Source organism: Lichenostomus cassidix, chromosome 2 (genome assembly GCF_008360975.1).
Source record: "Lichenostomus cassidix isolate B80296 chromosome 2, HeHo_3.0, whole genome shotgun sequence".
NCBI classification, from domain to species: Eukaryota; Metazoa; Chordata; class Aves; order Passeriformes; family Meliphagidae; genus Lichenostomus; species Lichenostomus cassidix.
The window spans coordinates 53,991,004-54,013,948 of NC_139482.1; the positions used below are offsets into that span (position 1 = coordinate 53,991,004).

Consider the following 22,945-nt stretch of genomic DNA (forward strand, 5'->3'; position numbering starts at 1 on the left):
TGGGGCTTGGTTTTTTCTTGTTGTTCTTTTTATGTTGATTTCTTTTTTGTTTTATATTTGTCATTGAATTTCTGTAAGAAGTGAAGCTGCCCCCAGCAGAGCACTAAGGATGCATTTATTCATTTTTGCATAACTGAGTATGTTCTATGAGCCTTTATTTTAACTGAAAATAATTTGAGTTGGTTTCTTTGGTTCTATTAGAGGTTTTCATATAGTGTGTAAACTAGTAGTTTTGGAGTTCTAACTAGTTGTTTAATAGTGATGATAGTGATGGCAATTTAAATAAATAAAAGTGCGGATTTCATACTAGGGTTTCTAAAGGTCTGACCTGTATTAAAGAAGAGTCAAAAAGTCTCTTATGTCAAGAAGAATTACTCTCACAAATTGCCAAGTAGACTCTTCACACTTTTTCTGCAGTAATGTTGGGTTTGCACTTTTGCAGCAGAATGGGTTTTTTTGGTTTAGTTTTGATTTTGGGTGTTTTTTCAAATGAGATTTTGTAATGAGTCCTAAACATTAAGTATTCAGATACACAGAGGCAGACCACTTTGAATGACCCTGTAAGCTAGGGGCTATTGTGATTTAGGAATGGTACTCCCCACTTCAGTGCTCCCAGTGAGACTCTACAAACCACACGCTGCTTGCTTGCTCCCTTCCTCCCCTTTCCCTGTGGTGGGCTGGGGAGGAGAGTAGAAGGCACAAAAAGGAAAGATCATGGGTTGACATAAGAACAATTTGCTGGAAACAGCAATGAGATAAGAAAATGAATGGTAACAGCAACAGTACTAATAACAAAAGTGTACAAAACAGAGAGAGTGATTCACATGCAAAAATACCCTGCCGTTACTTTGGCTTGGAACCAGCATTACCCAACCTGTCCTTAGCTCAAGCAGAAGGAACCCTTGCTCCCCAGAAGGGTCCCCTTCCCTGCCCACACCCAGCAATGACATGAGGTAGTGGAGAATAGCCTCTGTGTCCTAGCCATGCCTCTCCTAGCTACTGCAAATATTAACCCTGCCCTGGCCAGGAGGAAATGAGGTAATTTAACATCTTTCTTAAAATCTCTGAAATCAATGTAAACTTGAAAGAAAGCATGAGGGAAAAAAATGAACTGTAGGGGTTTTCTTTTTCTCTTTTTTTTTTAAAGACAGGTTTTTAGGAAGGCCTATGTCTCTGGGGCCTTGTTGGAGTAGGGTGTGAAATTGCTTCAGTGATGGACCTCAGCTATCTTTGTACTGGACTTTAAATGCTTTACAGGATCAAAACTTGCAGACATAAACAAGGCTGGAATGGACACTTAGAGTAATTGAAATTCTAGCTGGGACTGGACATAAGATGAGCAGCAAAGGGGAAGGACACTTCCCTTATAATGTATGCACCGTTTATTTCCATAAAGGCTTTGAAAAACTTTGAGGGCAAATCGTGTGGGAAGGATGACACTTTGCTGTCAGTGCCCGTAACATAATTAGAGTATCCGTAATCAGTTGAGCATGTAGTTCATGTGACAGACTGTCCTGGGGGTGGATCCTCTGCTGCAGGAGCAAATGTGGGCTAATGGAATAACTCTGGGAACTGCCCACAGGTTCCTTCTGGAAATTTTCTTCACAAGGACTGATCTCAAAATTTTTTTTTCCTACTCTGATTCAACACAGCAATTCCTCTAGGCAAAACTGGGAAAGATGGGGCAGGGTATCTGAAGAAGGTTATCAACCTGTGTTCAGAAAGGCAGGTGAACATCCCTTACAGTGACACTGGCCTGTTGAGAGTTTGGTGCCCATTTGCAACTCTCATCAGTTTTGTAAATCCATTCCAGAAGAAGAGTTGGTAGTGAGCAGATGCTGGGTATATGAAAAGGAATTTGTTTGCAATTCAGGAGTGTTTAGCAATGGCAACTGGATGAGCTCTTAGTAGCACGGCTTAGTAGGGTTAATTAGAGTATTTCATTCAGTTGGAAATTTGCTTTCAGTGGGAAATGTTCGTGGATACCTGTTCTTTACAGCATATTTTTAGCAATATGACTGCTAGATTTAGCATTAAAAGGCAAATAGAAAATTCAGTGGAGTATGAGTTTCAAGTTAACATTCACGTAGTTGAAAAATGGTCATTATTTATTTTACAACATCACAAAGGTATCTTCCTCCTGTCAGCTCTGTGGGTCTCCTGTTTCAGAATTTAAGACTGCCATGTGTGGAGTACTTTACACATTTTGTGCAGCATATATTTCTTTTTCTCCTAAACCATTTGTCAGGAATCTCAAAATTCAGTATGTTGTTTCAGGTAATTTTAGTCAGTAAATATTGAAGTAGTATTAAGTGGTGGTACAAAAAGCAGTGTTATAAAATTTATTTTCAAATTTTTAGAATCCACTAGGATGGTTTAATTAAAAGTGTCCATGTAAGTTAAGCAATTGATTTTTTTATTACTTCTTCTCTTAAAAAAGGAAAGCTCTGGATTCTCTTGTATGGGGTAAATGTCACTCTGTTTATATCTTAGCTTTGCTGCAAGTCAGGTATTGTACTATTCCTCTGGGTTGTCATAGAAACGCAGCTAACTGACATCTCAACTCAAGCTGCTCATGGTTTAATTTGTGAGTTTTCAAGATTATTGAAATTTAACAAAAATTATTGATTTGCTTTTATTAACACTGGCTTGTGTTTACTTTAGAAGTTCAAACTGCGTAAATGCTTTTCCTGACAGAAAAATGCCTTTAAAATTGTTAAACTCTGATACTCTAAATAAGAGATCATCAAATGCACTTAGTATATCAGATTCTGAAGCAGTAGAGAATTCTTGAATTTTTGCAAATCACCTTCTTAATTTCTTTTTTTTTACAGTAAAGTGCCCCAACCTCAATTCAATTCACCTTTCAGCTTGACTTTCATTTAACATAGAAGATACCTGTCAAGAAAGCGTGAAATATGTACATCATCATGCCTAATATTTGGAAGTTTTAATTTTATTTACTTACTTTGAAGCCTGGCAGAACGCTTCAGTGCACTGACTTTTGAAAGTATATATTTTTTGTATATGCACGTCCAGAAGAAATTACTTGGTTTTCACTCATAAATAAGACAGGCAAAACTTATTTTCAGTAACTTTATCTAATGGTCCATGAATGAATGATTTTATGCAAACTACTCAAGAGACTAGAATTAACTTTTCATGTTGGTTGCACATTGGATGTCCAAACCCCAACAACATGTGGGATCTTATAAAAACTAGATGACTGGAGTTCAGTTTTTACTTTTATGAATTTATTCAATGATTGCCCATGCATTTCAAGTGTAATCTTTGTAAGCAATGTATAAAATGCAGTAATGTATTAATTGTTATAAAATGGACACATACTTCCTTATGCCCTCCTTCCATCACATGTATGCTTTTTACTTTGACTTTACTTCCTCCCTCTACCCTTGTAGCCTTTTATTAGGGATCTTTAGGCAGGAGGAATTTGACTGATTTATATACAGCCCTGTAATTTGACATTGTCATTCTGTCTAGTAACAACTTTGTTCAGTGTTAGATTTACTGAATAAAATTGTTTCTTGGTGGACATTTTGACACCTCACTTCATACTCCTACGTCATGCACTGCTGACATCCTTGTATTAATCTCATTTGTATTCTATCATAAAACTCTCACACAACGTTTTAAAACAGACTCTCTTTGCAGCATATTTCTGTGAGCATGGGGTTAAATATAGAGTGTTTCCATAGGTATGTATGGCTTTTTTGTGTCTTGGATGAGGTTATGTACATGTTACTATATATGATGGTAGCACACATAGTAAATGGTCATACTATTTAACTTGGGAAAGACTGGCTTTAGTACTCCAAAGTCAATTTAAACAAAATATATTTTATTAACCTGTTAACATGCCTCTCTTCAAAATTTATTGTTTGCATCATTGACTACAAGAAAGTGTTGCAGAAATACAGTTTTGCTGTAGGCCAACACTATGCATTTTTAGGGATTGGAAAGCAATGGTTGGTGGGAAGTCAAGGCACTCCCTTAACTAGAGCACTGCACTGATATATTCTGGTAGCTGGTGTTTTATGGGAACATACTTAATGTTTATATATTCATTAGAGTCAACAGAGAGTGTAGGAGAGTATTATTCCAGGTATACTGTTTCCCAGTGAGGACCAAGGGATATATAAAGGTTTGTGTATGTCTGTGCATGTAGGAGATTAACTGAGATTTGCCGAAGCCTGTGGAATCTCTCTGGCTTTGTACTGCAGTAGACCATGTTAGAGATAGATGCATATGACCAAAGAACTATTTTGCAGCTTTGATTTTCTTTTCCTAAGAGATAAACATTTTGGGTGTTCTTTGATCAATAAATTTGCTGCTTGGTTTTTGGTTTTGTTTTAGCTTAGTTTCCTGTCTCTTCACTCTTTGCCCCTTGAACCATCATCTTGCCTTGCATTTAAGTAGTGATAGGGTCAACATGCTTGAAAAGAGAGGAAAGCTTCAGTATTCACCAGAAAAAGATCCTAACATGCAGAAGGTAAAGATGATTCATAGGAATATATTGTGTCCAGATCCTTTTCCCAGAAAACATATTTATACTATTTTTTTACCATAAGCCAAATTGGTGGATATTATACAATTAATTTATTCCTAGTGGATTCTTCTTATTTTTGTTCACAGCATTTTGCCTCTATCCTCCCTACAGAGGTGCAGCATCTTTTAAAGGTTGTGAAGTTTCTTGTAACTGCATGCTTCAGCTTTCAGTTCATTGTGGCCACAGTGGCATACTTTGTTTCATAATCGTTCATTTTCATATCCATCCTTTTTGTATTTTACTTTTAAATTGCAAATTACTAACTTTATGTATCACAGTACACATGTGCATTTTTTCCTGCTTTTTAGATATCAACTAAGTGCCTCTTACAGCTGAATTGACATGCTGCTATACAGTCTTTGCACTCAGAACTTTGGAGTAAGAAGAAAAACCAATAACAAAAACACACAGCCCAAACCCCTTCAGATGATAAAACTGTGGAAGTTTGGCTCTTGATTGTAATGGCTGTTGTGAGGAGATCGCAGTGACCCATCTTTGCCTGTCTTTGTGTGATAGTTTTGGCATATCTTTTAATTTGTTTTTATCAAAAATAAACTTCTAAGTGTTTTTGTTGTTTTTTTCTCTCATACTCCCTTTTTCTTATACTCATTAAAATTTAGGAAGATGAGAGTGAAGAAGAACCTAAGCTCAAGTATGAACGGCTTTCTAATGGAGTGACTGAAATTCTCCAGAAGGATGCAGCCAGCTGCATGACAGTGCATGAAAAGGTATTATGTGACTTTCTGGCTGAGATAACACTTCTGCTTGGTTTTATATGTTTAGCTGTGCTTATAATGCATCAGTATATTTCTCTGTAGAAGTGGTGCCAAATCTAGAGTTGCAGTGCAAGACAGCAGTAACATAAACAAAATTCACCTTTAACCTGTATTGAACAATCCACATTTTCTCAGTGATAAAATGAGTAGTTCACATGGTTCAATTAACAGCAGATCTCTCAGAATCAATTCCCTTCTTGTTTGAATCAAACATTTTCTCAGTGAGAAACACATTTTCTCGATGAGAAATTGAGGTGAGAATTTAAGATGCAATGGTTTGTTCAATGAGATGATTACATAAGCTGCTAGAAAAATGCTAAGTTTTAATTATTAACAGTATTATGAACTGCAATCAGAATGCAGATCTAACTTCTTTATTCAGAAAGGAAGTTGGTATATACCATGCTTATTTGTACAGTCTGAATCATTGAAGACCAATTTGATCATGCCAGGACCTTAGCATATATTCAGCTGTGGAAGACATGTTAATATAGTGTAGAAGAAAGTAATTACAATATTTTTTGTTTGCTTAGGTGTTTCTTTTGGACGGCATCGTATTAACACTTCCCTGATCTCCGTCCCTGATTCAAGATATTAAAAACAAGAAGAAATGCACATGCTAAGGGTTTTGACATACCAGAGAATGATAGGGATAAAGTAATAGACAATGCGAAGTAAAGAAATTTTAAGAAGAATTATTATTTTGTTCTTAGAAGGAATAAACTTCATATGCTTCTTCAATGATTTAAACAATTGCTTTTGTATTTTATTAGTTTTCTTCTCTTTTATAAATGCTGAAAAACATTTTAGAATATTGAGGCATGCTGAAGAGCATCTGAAAGTATGAGTTAATGATTTGTCATCTATTAGTATGTAAAATACAGTAGCTATTTTCTGAATGTATAATTTTTCATAGCCAGTAATATCTCCTTAACAGTTATTGTTGAGGGATCTATCTTTATTATTTGGCTATATTTTTAGATTGACTTGTGCTGTGTTTCTTTTCCTCAGAGGACTGTTGCTATAGCTCAAGAGGCTCTTAAGATGAAGCTTGTATTTTAACTGTGTGAATGAAAACAATAAGTCTTTTTAAAGTGTTTTTGACAACTTAGAATTACACAGATATTTGGAAAATTGGCAAGCATTTCTTCCTTGTCTGTGCCCTGTTTCTGTTACCTTTTATTCCTGAGTCTCAGGTAAATTTTGAAAGCCAAGAGTTTAACAGGATTTTTTATAAGGATGTGCACCGATACAGCTTCTACTATAGTGTCACAAAGCGTGACAGTACAAGAAAACTGTTGAAGTATCCCAGCACTTTCAGTTTTCCAGCAAACTACATACACTATTTATGAGAAGGATCAATATTGTTAGAAGCCAGGTACTGCAGTCTTTTAGGAATGGATCTCTTACAACGGAGAGCTTAAAAATGAAGCTGAGTTATAGGTTTTGCAAGGGTGTTTCTGTTTCATTCTGGTTCATTTTTGGGGGATTTTTTTCCCTGAATGAGCAGGAAAAGCCCTGCTAAATGCTATACTTAGCAAAATTATACCGTAATATGTAAAATATTACTCTGACTAAGGCAGTTTAACTTTGCTGGGAATCCTGAAACCTGGCTTCGGTGCTCAGACTAATTTCCCCCCAGAATTCGGGTTTTTTTTATCTATTTTGTTGCTAAAGCATCATATTTTCACCAGGCTTGCTGTCTGCACTGGATGACTAATCGTCATGGCACCTGGTGCATTCAAGCAGGCCTGTGCAGTGGAATAGTCATACCTAGTTATGTCTGCACACCTGATGTTTTATTAACCAGTATTGATTTTTTTACCCGGGGGACTTTTTTCTTCCTGAAAAAAGGCAACCTTGCAGGAGTGAAAGGCATTGCAGGGAATGAATTTCTAATGAACCCCTTCTTTCCCTTTCTTGACTCCTTTTAATGTAGCTTCATATTTTAAGTGCCTGAACTGAAATTTCATTTTAAGCAATTCCATTTTGATAAATCCTTTTAAACCTTGACTTTCTGTAAGGTTATTTTTTAAAGATTGTGCTGCCTGACTGACACGCTTAGCAGTGCCTGTAAATTTGAGCATTTCATTATAGGTTGCAATGAAGCATGCTCACATGCAGTGAAATACAGAGAATTGAGTAGCCTAGACTATTTCAGTAATGCTGAAAGGGGGATGGGGGAGGGGGCAAATAAAAGAAACCTCTGTCATAAATCAAGTAGCACTAAAATTCTACATTTTCTGCTTAGGTGTAGCTCACATGGTTCAATTAACAGCAGAACTCTCAGACTCAATTCCTTTCTTGTTTGTATCAAAATAAGTTTGTGATGATATGGATTTATGTGGATATTACTTTATTTTGCTACTATTTTTTAGAATGAAACTCCTGAGATTTCCAAGAAAGTGTATTTGTCTTGGGAGTATTCTATTTAGGAATGTTACTGTGCAAGGGAAAGCAAACCCAGCAGTTACCTATGTTCTTAAATGCACTATCAGAGACCTTCCAGAAGCTAGCTGTATTTTACCAGGCTTATAGTTGACCTTTTTCTGTGTTTAAACACTACCTTTTTATATTACTAATGAAGGAGAATTAAAAATAAAGCTCAAAGGAAACATGATTGAAACAAAGCTGCAGAAAGGACCTAGGAACTATTTCAGATCTCTGTTGGTTCTTGCTCTCACGGTGCATTTTTAATTTCCTGCCACAGTCCATCAGCTGGTGCGTACAGACTGCAGACGCACCATTAGTTGTCAGTGGATGAGGGTCCTCATGACTCATTCTGACAGCTGACTCGCACTATCACAGTAATATGGGCATGAAGCCCTGTTTTGTTCTGTGGGTACATTTAAAATAACCTTTCTCTATAGAAAGTGGTGGGCTTTTTTCTATTCCCCAGTGTTGCTAAACATTAATCTGCTAAACATCCTGGAGTTCATTTAGCATTGCTGTAGTATTGCTTGTGGTGTCTTTGTGTTTATGTAATCAATCTCTTTCTTTTACAGTTTTTGGCTCTGGGAACACATTATGGCAAAGTTTATTTACTTGATGTCCAGGGAAACATCACACAGAAGTTTGATGTTGTAAGTATGATATTTTTCAGAACCCATTTACAGGGATGTAAAAGTGCTGTGATGTACCAGTAAGTAAGTTAACACTCTTGTTACACCTACAGTTACACTAAGCATTCCATAACATAAAAAGCAGTGTATGGTCCATGCAAAAAGAAGTTTTGCTGGCTGGTTTTGTGGGGAGCACTTCTCAATTTTTATATAATAAACTTTTTCACGAAGCAGATGAGGAAATATTTATGTATGATTGCAAGTGGCTATTAAAAATGGAACCCAGAAGCTCGTTACTTCCATAAGGCATGAACCTGTTCATTAGGTGACTATGGTCAGTTATTGATTTGTGCTCTATCATCTTACCTAGTTGCCACAAGTAATTGAAAATTGATTGATTACCTTACTGGCTCAGTTTTATCAATTACAGATATATAATGCTAATATTTTATGTAAATGTTTTGAAGTTTGAATAATTAAGAGATTGTATTGATTGAAGGAGAAGAAGCAGATTTTTTGCCTTACTGTGGTTTGTGGTATTAGAGGAATAAAATGCTCAATTTAAAGATCTGTTCTAGAGTATTAAATGTTTCTTTTAATTGTGGATGTTAATTGATTAACTTTAAATTCTCTGCCTTTCTTGGGGAGTGGAAGGAAGAGAATTAGCACTTTTTTTTTCCCTCAGGTTGTCAAAAATTCTAGTAGCCAAGCACTGGTTTTTCATGGCAGTATAAGCACCAGCCACAGAAGCCATCACAAGATGTGGGCATTTTTTGCAAAGAGAATATCCATTCTAAAGCTGATACAGCTGCATGGCAGGGGTGAAAGGTTTTGTTTACATTTTTGAAAAATCTAATTATGAATTGTGCAAGGGAGTAGGGGAGTATAGACTTCTAGGCACAGCTTTTGAAGGAATTTTTAGATTTAATATTAGTCACATTGACAGTGATATTACTGGGGATTGATTAAAGTTAAGCTAATTATTGTACTTCTATTTATTTTCATTTTCTGTGTTCATCAGCCCTGCAGATGACAATGCTGACTGCATTTCAAAAGAGGAAAAGCTTTTGGTGTCTCCCTTGCAGTTCTGATTACTTTACATGCGTGCAACTTAATAGAGTTTCTCTGGGAAGTAGAAGGAACTCTGTATTTGGGGCAGGTCAGATTAAAGTGTACCTGAATTATTCTCTTCTGTTGCTACAGTAGAAGACAGAGTCAGAAACTCACTCAAATGAAGTGGAGATTTTGTATTGAGTCTGGCATTAACTGTCTTAAACTTGTATTTGTTCCATTCAGTGTAAGGTGTTTGGAAAACTTTATTTGTAGAACTACCTGTTTCTGTCCACCACCAGTCCCTTGTTCTCTCACACTGGTTCCAAGAGATGAAATCCTCCTTCTGTAAAGCTTTAGGGGACTGCCTAGGTGCAGAGCAAGGAACAAGGGGAACTGTTGTCTGCTAAAGTCTATAAAACAAAATCCCTGCATTTTCTTTATACCCACACTCCCAAATCTGTTATTATTTTCTTTGCTTTTCTTTACTAAAAGGTCTTACCAATGCCTGCTGGGAGGGTGGTTACTTATGATGAAGTTAGTGGTGGATTATATAAATATATTCTGCTCAAAGGTGTTTACTTTTCCAAACTTAGCCTGCTTCAGGATGTAGACTTTGTGCTGTGTCTCCTTTTAAGACGGCAATGATTTTTTAAAAAAAAACTATTGTTTGAGTACAAACTGCTTTTTGAGCTGGAGAATAGGAAAATGATATGCTTCTTGGATTCTATTCTTAAAGTGTATGTCTCTTTTTGTAATGTATATGTCTCCAGCGCAATGGATTATATCATGGATTAGGTGGAAGTGGTACTTCTTTTTTTCTATTTTTTTCTTATTTTTTCTAGTTTGAAGAAGAATGATTTTTCTCTAGCACCACTTGTCTTTAAAAGAAAAGTTTTTCAAGGAACTACTAAGTGTTGTAGAACAGAACAGGCTGCCAATGTGAGAAGGAGGCAGCTCTATGATGTTCATGGCTGCTTAAACTGAGAAGTTTTCTGAATTAATATTGTCAGATGCTGAACCCATAGATGGGATATCCTGAACTGGCTGCTGTATGTCCAAATATTTTCCTTCTAACCTGAACTTCTCAAGATGTTGGATTTCAGACTACAGGTATCACTATTATAATATTCAGTGGGGTCTTCCTTCTGTTCTCTCCTACCAATGCCTGTTTATTGTCTCTTCTAGGGAATTTGCATTAAACTATTGTCATATGGTGAATCCCAAAAAAAAACCTAACCCTTTCTTGAGAAGAAAGGGAATTACTTCCTGAAGTCATACAGGGACAAAGAACTTCTTGTATATGTGCTGGGGCAGACTGTTTTTTCTAGTGGTATTTTTTCTGGTTCTTTTTCTCTGATCCAAAAAGAACAAATTCCTTCTGAGAACCTTTTTCATTGGTGGAATGGTATATACGGTTCTATCTTGAAGTTGTTAATAGGGGAAGTATCTGTTGTTACTGATTATTGGAAATTAGTATTGGATAGAGTTTTTTCTGAGTAAAATAGCAGTATTACAACTGAAATACTTTAATCATTTGCAGTAAAAACAGTGTACCTGGGGAATGTCTTTTATGTATTTTTCTTTTTGAAAGGATCTTTTCAGCAGATGTTTTCTGTCCTGTGACACTGCAGAAATTAATGGTAGGGATGGCAATGCGATGCCCTTTATGCGAAAGAAATCAGTTATGTAATTCAAGGAACTGTTCTTCATTTGAGTCTTTATCTCTATTTTTCAGGGGATTGCTTTGTTTGAATTTTTTTTGAAGAAAAGTTGGGGTATGAAAAAATTAATTGCTTTTCTATACATCTGTTAAATGTGTAATTAACAAAAACAAACCGTACATGGGAAACTGTGAAAGCTACTAGATCTGAAATATTGTGTGTAAAATAAACCAGAAGGAAGCAATATTTTATTTTAACCTTTTAACCTTTTTTTTTAATAAATCATTTTAATGGCAAGTTTATATTAAATATATGTAGAAAATGCCATTACTGCTTTCATAGTCCTCTTGATTTCTGTTTTTCTTTCCTAATTTCAGGTAGCCAAGTTCAAAAATATAAATGGACTTGGAAATTGAAGAAATAAGAATTTTGCTTTTATAGTAAATCCTTTATTTTCTGTATTGACTTGCATCTACATTTGAGCCAAATTGTAAAAAAAAAAGATACTGATATCAGAGGATTTGCAGCAAAAAGAAGGGAAAAATTCACCAGTATGTTGCATTATCTCCAGAGGGGCCAAGTTTTGAATGACAGCATTCCTGCTGAAGGCCGAATGCATTTATCATTTTAATTTGAGCTAAAAACAGCCATAAGGAACACTAAAATATAAAGCTTGACATCCCTAGAAGTTCTGCTATTCTAACACCCATTTTTGTTTATTGTTTAAAAAAACCTTTTAGAACTGCTGTTTATAATGTCTGTAGCAGCAAATCAATGTGGCTGTCCTGGATTACAAATACTGTAGTGACTGCTCTACTTCGACCAATAAATATTCACAGAGGCTTCTGTGAAACTCATGTAAACAATTAAAAACTATTTTCAGAGTAAAGTCTTGCTCTCATCCAGCTCTTCAGCTATCTGATGCTGAATCCTGTGGCAAGTGCGCAACTAGTCTTGTCAGGTTTGCAACTCCTGTTAACAGCTGTGGAAATGTGTGCTTTGAAACTGTTTTGAGATTTGTGTTTTGGGGAGAGCAGACAGGAATTGGGAGGCTTTGACCTTTTGTGTTGCTGGGTATCTCAGCAGTCATGCCTGTGCTCTTGCAATGCCTCTCCTCTTTGCCTAGCATTTTTGTAGCTCTTGCCAATGTGGCTTGTCTTTGACAATGTCAGCCTCCTAAGATTAACTGGTATGCATCCTCAATAACGTATGTTTGACAAACTGGTGTTCTCTTGTATTAGGGTTCAGTGCATTGAGTGAGATGAAATGTGTCAAATGCACTGAAAATTATTACTAAAAGGCAACAAGAAGACGGAAGAAAAGCCTGCTAATTCCACTGACAAAGGATGATGCCAGACTGATTCACAGCACGTTAATTCCAAATGTCTTTTCATCTTTCTTTCCTTCTTAGACTGTCTACAATTTATTAATATAATTACTGCCTGAACTGACATCCTGTGGATTAAGGATTTGTAGATATGAAAAAAGCTGTACAAACATGTTTAGTTATGTAACAAATCAAAAACCTTTCAAAGGGCAAGAAAACCTGTCCCCATTCTGGTCTTCTAATAAATGTCAAGCTTAGAGCAAAAATGGTAAGAAGTCTTGGCTGGTGCCAGTCTGTTAGAAGTCTGTTGGAAGGGGAAAGATTGGCTACTTTATAAGTAGCAAGGATTTAAATGTTTAATGCATTGAACAAGCTTCGGAGGTGATGCGTGAGTCTAGAAGACAATGTAAATAGTGTTTTAAAGCTTCTGTAAGTACAAAAAAAATGAAGTTCTTTTAGCATGGAACATTTCTGAGCTATTTAAGACTGCTAAAGTTTCATAAAGAAACCTTCTCTCAGCCAAAAATACATTTTTACTATATATTTATTTCCTGGCATCATATTTTTTCCTGATTGTCTCACATTGTGTACACTAACTATTTTATTATGGGTTCTTTAATTGAAGTGATAGTAATCCAAAGTCAGTAGATCATCTCTGCTACCATGTAAACTTGAAAGGGAGTTCCTTCTGTGGTGATATTGTCGCATTTGGGTGTATTGAAGTTACAACACTCACCAGCCTCTGGAGCAAGACCTGGCGTGAAGGTCAGTCTGTGGCCTGTTGGTTTTGCTGATAACTCAGCATGTTGCTAAGAAAATGTCAGAGATTTCAGTTGACTTGATGTCTCTTGGCAAAAGTTTAATTGTTAACAAGAAAAAAAATATTTGTAACAAAGAAACACCTGTTGTTAAGCACTAAGTGCTGTTGCTAGTAATCATACAAAACCTACTAACTGCTGTGGGAGATAATGCAACATCTTTCAATGGGGAAGGTAACTTAGCTTTTTATTGTATAATGAAGTGCCTTTGCATGGGAATTTGAGACTAGAATGATATAAATGTCACTTACTTAGACAGGCTACTTTAAATTCCCTGTTTATTACTTTCAACTACATCATTTTAGTTGTCACTGTCAGACTATGAAAGAAAACTTACTCAGAAAGTGAAGTGAAGCAACAGAATTTAAAGATCTGGGTAGCTCTGTGTTAGTATTTGCATGTTGTCAGCATGTGGCTGTTAAATTAGAAGCTGAAATCCTCTGTTTTTTACAAAACCGAGCGGGCAACTTTAAAATAGAGTTCCAAAAAACAAAATAAAAATAAAGGTTTTGATAGAAGCAAGTGTCTGTGCAAGGGACAGGTTTCCTTCTCCACCCTGAGACCTCCCACCAAAATGGGTGTTGCATTCTTATGTTTTAAATGCTTTATGGTAACCCCTAGCTCTTTCAAATGGAAAAATGGATAAAAGTGGCATCTTTTGGGATTTTTGTCTTAAGACTTGAGTGTCTGCACCGAGTTTAATAGCACTTCTGCTTCACTCTGTCTTTTCATTTTAAGTGCAGATGATTTGGAAATCCAAACGTTTTTACAGTAGTTGTGGGAATGACTCATATGGCCTTTTGGATATTATAAAGGCTTGGAAACTATGTTTTATATGTTTATTCTGGTACTGTGCTTATTAGGTTGCTTGTGACCTGGAGTGTTTCCAATGGGAACTGTGGAGCTGTTGAAGATTAGGAACATTCTTTGGCAGCAATCATGGTGTACCTGTTGTAGCTTGCCTAGACTGGCAGAAATTGTGGTGTCATGACCATTATTCCATATATCTAGAAAAGTTTCTAGTCTGACAAAACTGAAACAGGAAAAACCAACTTCTCACATATTTTGCACATTGTCTTTGTACCATTGTATCTGACTTTCCTTTGAAAGAAATATTGCTTAAATTTTTAGTTAACTAAAGAGATCAAAGGGATGTTGAAGGCATTTGTTACTACTAGAAATGTTGCTTGGAGTATGGATGAAATGTGAGAGTTATAAACAATTTTAGAATCATGTGTGATTAATTTTTATAAGCTCAAAACTTAGGCAAGTGGGACCATTTCATTCAATTATTCTTTCAAGCTTGTAGATTCAGTAATTCTGTAGCTTAGTGCAAAATGTTTAGCTGGAAGTATGAGTTCAGCTGCAGAAGGTCTTGTATGGCCTAGTCATTTATTTCTTGAATGTTGTTAGCTCATACAAGTCAAACAGGAGCTTGTACAGTAGCAAACAGTAACATGTGTGCTGTAGATCTAATGTATTTCAGTTAAGGTGAAAAGCCTATGAACTTATCAGCTGTTTCTGGGATAGCAATTGTTTCTGCCTTCTCTATTGAACTCTTGGCTAGCAGCTATTTTGCCCATATACCTTTTTTTGAAAAGGATGACAGCCCCATCTTTAGACCAAATGGTCCTTATGAGGCCTGATGATTTTTTTTCCTTTCCTATTATACTCTTTTTTATACGTGTTTATACCCTTTCTATCTCCTTGTACCCTTCACAAACACTCCTTGTACCTTAGCCCTACATGTTTATAACTCTTGTAGTCTGATATTAGCTTAGTTTGGGGGTTCTCCAAGGGGGAAGATGAAACATTCATAACTATCTCAAAACTAAAGGCTCTAACTTTGGATGGAGCTTCCTCTCTGGAACATGGTTTTGTAAACTAGGCTGTAGTCTCACTTGGGGGGGATAATTAGAGTAGGGGGAAAATTACTTCATTTGTTACATTTCTTATTGGGGGATTTTAGGTAGATATGCTAATTTGTGGGGTCCATAACATTGTATACACGTTGTATACACGCACGGGTGTGTGCTTCTTGGTGTGCTTTCACCTTTGACAAGTGTGCACCTGGGATCCTATTTAAACCAAGGTAATACCCTTTTTCCCTTTATTGCTGTGTCTGCTTCATATTTTTACCAGCTTGATAAGTCATCACTTGTACAACTTCATTATCCTGCAAATGCATATTGTTTTCTTCTTTTTTTTTAACATAGAAGCATAGAAGAAGTCTCTTTTTTTGTTCTCTGGTATCAATCTGTTCTCTGGTTGTTTGACAGTTGCATTTCATGACCAACTCTAAATGTATTACATATAAGTATCTTAGCAGCCCTCTTTAATGCCACTGATTCCAGTAGGAATCTGTTATGTCACCTTTGAATGAGGTAAAGGACTGTGACTTGAATACTGTTCTGTCACAAGCATCTAGACATAGTTCACTTTCTCTTGACAAGATAGGGTGCTATCATATTCTGCATGTTTTTTCAAAAAAAATTGAAGTATTGAATGTTCTAGGGAAAAAATATTTTAAAAGGGGAGAATGCTAAACATGAAGGACAATAAGGACATTACTACTGTAGTATTTAATATGGAATTGTTGATCAATGAAAGGGCAAAGTTACTTTTTTTTTCTTTTTTTTCACCAGACCTTGTTGACATTTATTTTTGTGGAATATCAAATAGAGAACCTTACTGTAATCCTGCTAAGTCAATTTACATGTGTCACTTTCAAACAGTTTTGAACAAAATTATTTGTGATACTGAGATACATCAAAATCATCAAAGCAATTTTTTTTCTTCTAAATCTTTCGCCATCCAGGTTTAGTAACATTCGCTGTTTGAATGTGTATCGCATCTTGTGACTATGTAGAAAGTGGACCACTGTGCGAAATTGCTTTAGAGTTTTATTGCCACCACTGAAACAGCCAGTTTTAGGTAGCACTGATTAAGTATTTTTGTAGAAGACTGATAACTCAGATGTGTGTTTTCTAAACCCTAACAACACGCAAAAGCACAGGGAGGATTTGGAGAGGTTTGATTTATAAGAAGCTAGTGTATTGCTAATTCTTTGGGCTGTTTTCCTTTCAAGTGGGGTATTATACCTGGATGGCATTTTTGTCCATAGGGAACACAGGCACTTATGTGCATGTATAGAATAATAGTAGTTTGCCTGTCCAAATTATTAAGAGTTCTGGCATGAATAAAATATTATTTACATTAGAAAATGTTTTCCTAGTTAGAAGACTGAGTTCTGCATGACAGTGTTTTTTATACAAGTTGACATTAATGATAGAGCTACAGCCCTTTGTTTCTATCAACGATAAAAATACAGAGCTACTAAAAATACATAATGACATAACAGGGGCATAATATGATGCAAAAAACATGAAGGTGAAACTAAGTATTTTTTCCCAGAGGGGAAGATATTATTGATAATGAGTTTAATAATTCTAATAAGATTCCTTTCCAAAGGATGAGACTTATTTGTTTTAAAAGACATGTCAGTGTGTATAGCACTTTGTTTATTGCACTTGTGATGGAATACTAAATATGTACCATCCAGATTTGACCAGTCGCTGGTGTTAATACCCTCAGAGTTGCTGCTGGGAAAAGTAGCTACTGGCAAGCTGGCCATCTCCACTGTGGTGCTGCTGAAGAACTTTTCCATCAGTGTCCTCTGACACAGAGAAATAAAAGTGTAAGAAATTGAGAAATTAGCATTTTGGTGTTGGAAGGTTCACTACTGTAATCCTAAAGTGGGTGTTAATTGAAGTCTAGTTGTTGGAGGTCTTGGCAGTTTTATGGATAAAAGCTTTGAAATGTGAGCAGTGTAAAGATGGAGTGAATGAAACTGTTTTCTTTTTTGATTTACTTTAAATAAAGGTTATGTTATGCAATCAAGTCTACACTTCACTGGTATTGAAATAGAGCCTCTTTGTATGTAAATGCGTCGAGGAACTTGCACAGGGTCAATTCATCTTCACATTTAGCTGTCCATATCTTACTTCACCTGAGGATATGGCATACAGTATGCTGCTTACAGAAAGTTACAGTGCACTTCATGATACATACTTTCTACTTGTGTGAGTCTTCTCTATCTCCATCCATCTTTTTGGTTTGCATATGTTTTTAGGATCCTGTCAAAAATCAGACACCCAGCATTGACTGTTGCTGAGTATCTCTGATGGACTTGTGAGACTTTCCCAGAGGCTGACAACTGCAAACAATGAAAGTTTCAGAGTTGGTGTCCAAAGAGAATACAATGCTTTCAGCAATCAGAAAAATGTGTTTATTATTGCTTATAGCTCTGACTTATGCCAGTCTATATCAGTATTGATAACTGAAAGTTCACATGGAAAATGACACTGTAGCTGTAGCTGTTGGCTGAACTTGAACATTGATCATCCAGTGTAATATTTAACTATGCCAGGAATATGACTACTTACGTTGTTTTCAGCCAGGAAAGGGAATTCATTCCCTTATAATGTTTCTGCATCTGTCTGATTCCATCAGTGGAGATCTTGGCACTGATTTCAGTAGCCATTGGTTGGGATTGTTGTCTGTAGTGGAGTGATTGACAAGCTAAAATAACTGGAAAAAGTACTTATTGCAGTTTCTCATTGCAGGAGCCTATAGAAAAAAGAGAACTATGGAAAAAATAATGGCTATGTGTGGAATATGTGAAAAAACAGGGTTTCTAGGCTCCATGTGGTGATTCCCTTTATCTTGTGTTAGGTCAGAGAGTGGGCTGAGTATCACGACTGTTCAGAAAATCTTCCTGGAAATGATGTTGGCACACCAATGCATGAGCCTGAGAAGAGCAGTCAACAGCCCCTTTGCTTCTTTAAGAGTTGCTTAGTTGAAGCACCAAAGAAAACCTGTCCTGACAAGAACTTGGGCTGTATGACCTGCTTGGCCTTTTTCATTAGTCATGTCTCTGAAATGTGGCTTATCAAGAAATTGAGTGAAATCTCATGCATTTCCACTTCAAGGATGGAATTCTACAAAATTCTATTAAATATATTAATGACAGTGGTGGTGGTATTGTTTTAGAAGCAAGCAGTGAAAGTGCCCCTGAAGTTACATCCTCAGAGTTTTAGATATGTTTTGGGGATTGTTCTTCAAAGCCTATTTTAATAATTCAGTAGCCCATGTTGAAAGTTTATATTTAAAGATGAATTCTCACAAGTTCATTGTGTTTGGCAAACTGTTCTGAAATGAAAGCAGTTAGAGAAATTGGTGAGGTGAAACTCCACATTGCCTGGAATAGTCTTTCTCCCTAGGGGGTGTGGTCTTCCAAGGGAGGTGTATGTATCGCCAGCAGACCTTTCTCAGCCCTCTCCCTGTACTTCAGCCCTCCCTTCAGTGTGACAGGGAATATTGATTGATATTCTCAGACGGCTTTAATACACAGATAGCGACAAAGAAGTAGAGGAAGGCTAAGGACATATCATTGTTGAAGCCCTGCAGTTACAAAGAGGATGGCAAAGGGGACCTGAGCAGGGAAGGAAATGGGAGTAGTTGTTTACTTTGGCACAGAGTTCCCAGGAGGATATCTCCTTACACACCAGTGTTTTAATAGAAAAGAGATTCTACTTTGGATGCATCAGGAATTAGCTAACAGTTCAGTTCTTCTAGGACGCAGTCTAGGCTTTCAATATAGATGTGGTTTTGGCAATAGTTTCATCATTCCTAGACAAGCATTCTGATTATCTCGTAGCTATGAGAGATTTAGGGAGATCCCTTGTTAATATTTTTTTTCCTTGGATCTTTTTTTCTTAGTCACTGCAGTTGACAAACAAGATTAAGGGATTCACTGATGTGGAAAATACTGAAATCACTGTAGGCTTTTTGGTCTTTCTCATTGTCTTAGACTATATGTGCGAGATTTCTTGTCCTCACATTCTCTTAGTTTTAGACAAGCTTTTGAGATATTTGTTTTTTGTAGGCAAGGTCTGCCTTCCTGCAGACAAAATAAAAGTTAATGTTATTGTTCTGTGTCCCAGACCTTGTCACTCTCCTGAGTTCTTCCCCCCTCCCTTTTCTTCTAACCAACATAATCTCCCATTTTTCATTTGGAGAATCACAGGTTCAAGAGTGTTACGGGAAATGCAATGGAGCAGGAATTCTCCCTTTCCGGAATTTTGCTGCTAATATTTTTGAACTAAACTTCTTTGGTGTGGATATTAGTAAATTTTCAGCAAATGAAACTTTAAGTGTTGTGAATTCAGAGTATACTACTTCATCGCAGGCAGTGGTGAATAGCTTTTTCTGTAACTTCTACAACTGCCTTTTCAATTTAAACCTTTGTGTTATTGTCCTTTTTTTCTCAGCTGTGTGTAATGTATGTGTGTACCTATGTACACATACAGGTATGTGTATACTTCTACCTTTTTATAGGTAAATCATGATACAGCGTCAGAATTTGTTTCTGAGTTGCTTTTCCCTCTATTGTATCAATAAAACTCTATAAATATGCAAAATACATGTCAGTCAGTGCAACACTGCAGAATTTGGGGCAAGAAAAGGGCATGGATTCAGTTTCTTTTTAAAGTTCCTCAGTTCAAGAGATCTCTGGGTTTTCCCTGATGTTTTGAAGTCAAAACAGATGGGACAAACAACATGTAATGTACTTAGCTGTTGCTGAGGATTTGGGATGCTTTTCAAAGCAAGTTTCTCCTCCTGCCTAGAGCAAGGCTTGTATTTTGCGAGGATCTTAGCTTAATTATGACAATAAGTGAGGCAGTTTCTGATTACAAATCAGTATTTTACACTTGGATACCTTCACCATGGTGGAAATAATACAAAGAGAAAAATGGTAGTCCTCACTCCAGAAGGCTGACATACAAAACCATGGGTTGATTGATCATATTGCTGTACATTGGAGCTTTACATGCTTGTTTATGTGAATGGCATGCAGACGAAACACGAATAAATGAAAAATAGGCACTTGTAGGAGACAATTTTTTTATTGCAATTCAGCTGTGTACATACAATTTGCTTTAGTATGGAGAACATAATTATTATGCAGACCCAGATTGATAAGCATGTAGCAGAAAAGACCCCTAGGTGTTTGTCTTCTTTGGGTATCTATATACAGATAAATAACAATATTTAAATTAATTTAGGGAAAGTTTCTGAAAATTCTTTTAAAAGAGTGGATGAAAGCATTGATTAAGGGGATTTTATAAGGGATGGGAGCCTCTTGAAGTAAAAGGAGCTTTGCTGTAAGTATGATTGAACACTGCTTTGCTTTTCACACTACTAATGTGCGTGTTTCTTGCCTGCTAACCATGGCTAAAAGGCATGAAGTCACAGACAGCTATTAAAACGTTTAGATTCCTAGCTTGTAAATACTGCATTTCTCACAGAATTGGAGTGAAATCCAGTCTTATGTTTCATGTTCATCCACTTCATATCCATTGGGATACAGCATTTGTGAAAGAATCAATTATCCATTTGTTAGTCAGGAGAGCTTTACAAATTATACATTAGCAGATTGATTTCTCAGGTTCACCTTTGGGGGACTGATTGTATAAGGTGGGTTGATGATGAGTGTCAGGGGAGAAGGAGTTGCCACAAAGAACACAATTAAAAGAAGCTTTCTGAGTGGTGGCTGTGAATTTACTCCTAATTAAAGAGCTGACATAATCCATACTAAGAGCGTTTATTTCAACCATTTTACATTAGGTAATTGATTATCACATGAGGTACATTTGCTGCTAGATATTTGATTTTCCTTTCCTTTAAATTTAGGATTTTGCAAAAGCTTGCATTTAGATCTTTATGTGCAACGTGTCTGCTAGCTTTCTCTCCTGCTCCCTAAACTTCTCTTTCATCCATTAAGGTAACATTTTTTTTGTTCTGTAGTGTCAGCTTGACATTATTGATTTTGCACAGTCAAACTTACTTATATTGTCCAGAATTCCAAACATGTCTCCATCAGAAAGAAAACTGCAGCTACTGGAAATTCAGTGGAAGGTATTTCTTCCTTCTTTGCCAGTACTTCATCAGTATGTGAAATTCTGAACCTGTTCCCAGGTTAATCATTTAAGTGTATTTGCATTCCTAACTAACAGGATTCTCTTTATTGCCAGATTTGAATTATGTTGCTAGGAAAGTACAATGTGTATTACTATAATTTTTACAGTACTGGAAGTATCATCACAAAGTTGTCATGTGTTTTTACTTGATTGACCTAATGCTAGGGGTCCTGATTAGGTAAAAAAAAGATTACCCAATGTAGTGCTAATAAAATAATAAGTATTTTTCAGCGTTTAATATACAGCTGCCTCTGGTTTTATGACATGAGGTTTAAGATTAGATAATCCCTTAACTGAGAAATATTTTCATGGATTATATGTTCTAAATTTTAGATTATTGTACATTTTTACAGGTTTTTTTTCAACACCCATTGAAAATACCTTTAAAACAGTCAACTGACCAAACACCAGTGCATATCATGGTTCCAACTGCATCAGTCCTTCAAATTGTGATGAGTTAGTGACTGCCTGTGTTCTCTCTAACCTTGAGTGATTCTTCACCTTTTGTAGACCTGTAAAGGTAGATCTTGCAGGAGGGACATTTATTCCTTACTTTAAAATCCAAAGCCTATTTTCTTTTGTCAGGCAGATAAACTCTTCAGTGGGTTAGCTGGGAAAAGCTTAAAAAAAACATGAGGGAAAGGCAGTTGTGACTTCATGCCTGAGTTTATAACATTTAATAAAAAAAAAAAAAAACCAAAAGCAGGTGGAGGGTTGTGACCCACAATATTTTCTGTGTTCCTCCTTTCTAAAATACCAAAATTATCCATAGGGTATTGGTAGGGTATAAATGCAATTAAATTTGAAATGTTAAGTAGCTTTGCTGACTGGCACAGAAGTATATTTAAACAAATGATGGTTATGAAAAGAATTGGAGCTGATTCTAGAAGAAACACTTTGGTTTAGATAACATACATACCAATTTTAACTGTGGTCTTTTCTTTCTGATTTCCTGGATAGTTTGAGATCTTAAACAAATCTCAAACAGCTTTCCAGTGTAACACAGCTCTGGAAATCGTAGACTTGACTCTTAGTCAGCTCTGAAAAAGAAGATCCTGGCATTAGCAATTCTTCCTGAAACTTTATTTTAAAATGCATGTAATGATCAGCCTGGACTGTTCATGATGTGTTATCACTTTCTGAGCTCCACAGAAAGTTCTGACTTGTAAAGTCAGTGAACGGGCTAATAGTCAACATGCTAGTTCGACTTGAGCACTGAAAAAAATTTACTCTGCATTTGCTTTGCCTTGCGTATGTCATTTCCTGTTGAAACTTAGCAGGAGTTTTGTGTAAATGAGCTTTTGTGTAAATGAGCTCTTTTAGTTGAATTCAGCTGTTTTCCCTGATTATTATCTGTGTGTGGTGTAGACAAAAGGGGAAAAAATAATAGAAGAAAAAGCTAATAGTAACTGATAGAAGTGTTGGGCATGCAGAAGGTTTGTAAAAAATTGCTAGTTATATATGCTGTTATGAAATATTGTATCATCAAATTTCTGTTTACAGTAGAACAAGTTCAGAAGTATTGTGCACAATTCTGAATGTGGGAAAAATACAAATACTCTGGAATCACCATTTTTCCCACCGACAACATTCTAGAATCTTAGAATCACAGCATGTTCAGTGGTTAGAATATAAACAT

General features: G+C 36.2%; 1 protein-coding gene across 1 annotated transcript in view; it reads left to right on the forward strand.

Annotated features, from left to right (window-relative positions):
- Nucleotides 1-22,945, forward strand: part of VPS41 (VPS41 subunit of HOPS complex) — a 112,516-nt gene that overhangs the window by 17,943 nt on the left and 71,628 nt on the right. Inside the window, exons 3-4 of the mRNA XM_085051602.1 lie at nucleotides 5,188-5,295; nucleotides 8,349-8,426. Of these exons, the coding sequence (XP_084907728.1) occupies nucleotides 5,188-5,295; nucleotides 8,349-8,426 (186 nt within the window). The remainder of the gene's footprint in view (nucleotides 1-5,187; nucleotides 5,296-8,348; nucleotides 8,427-22,945) is intronic.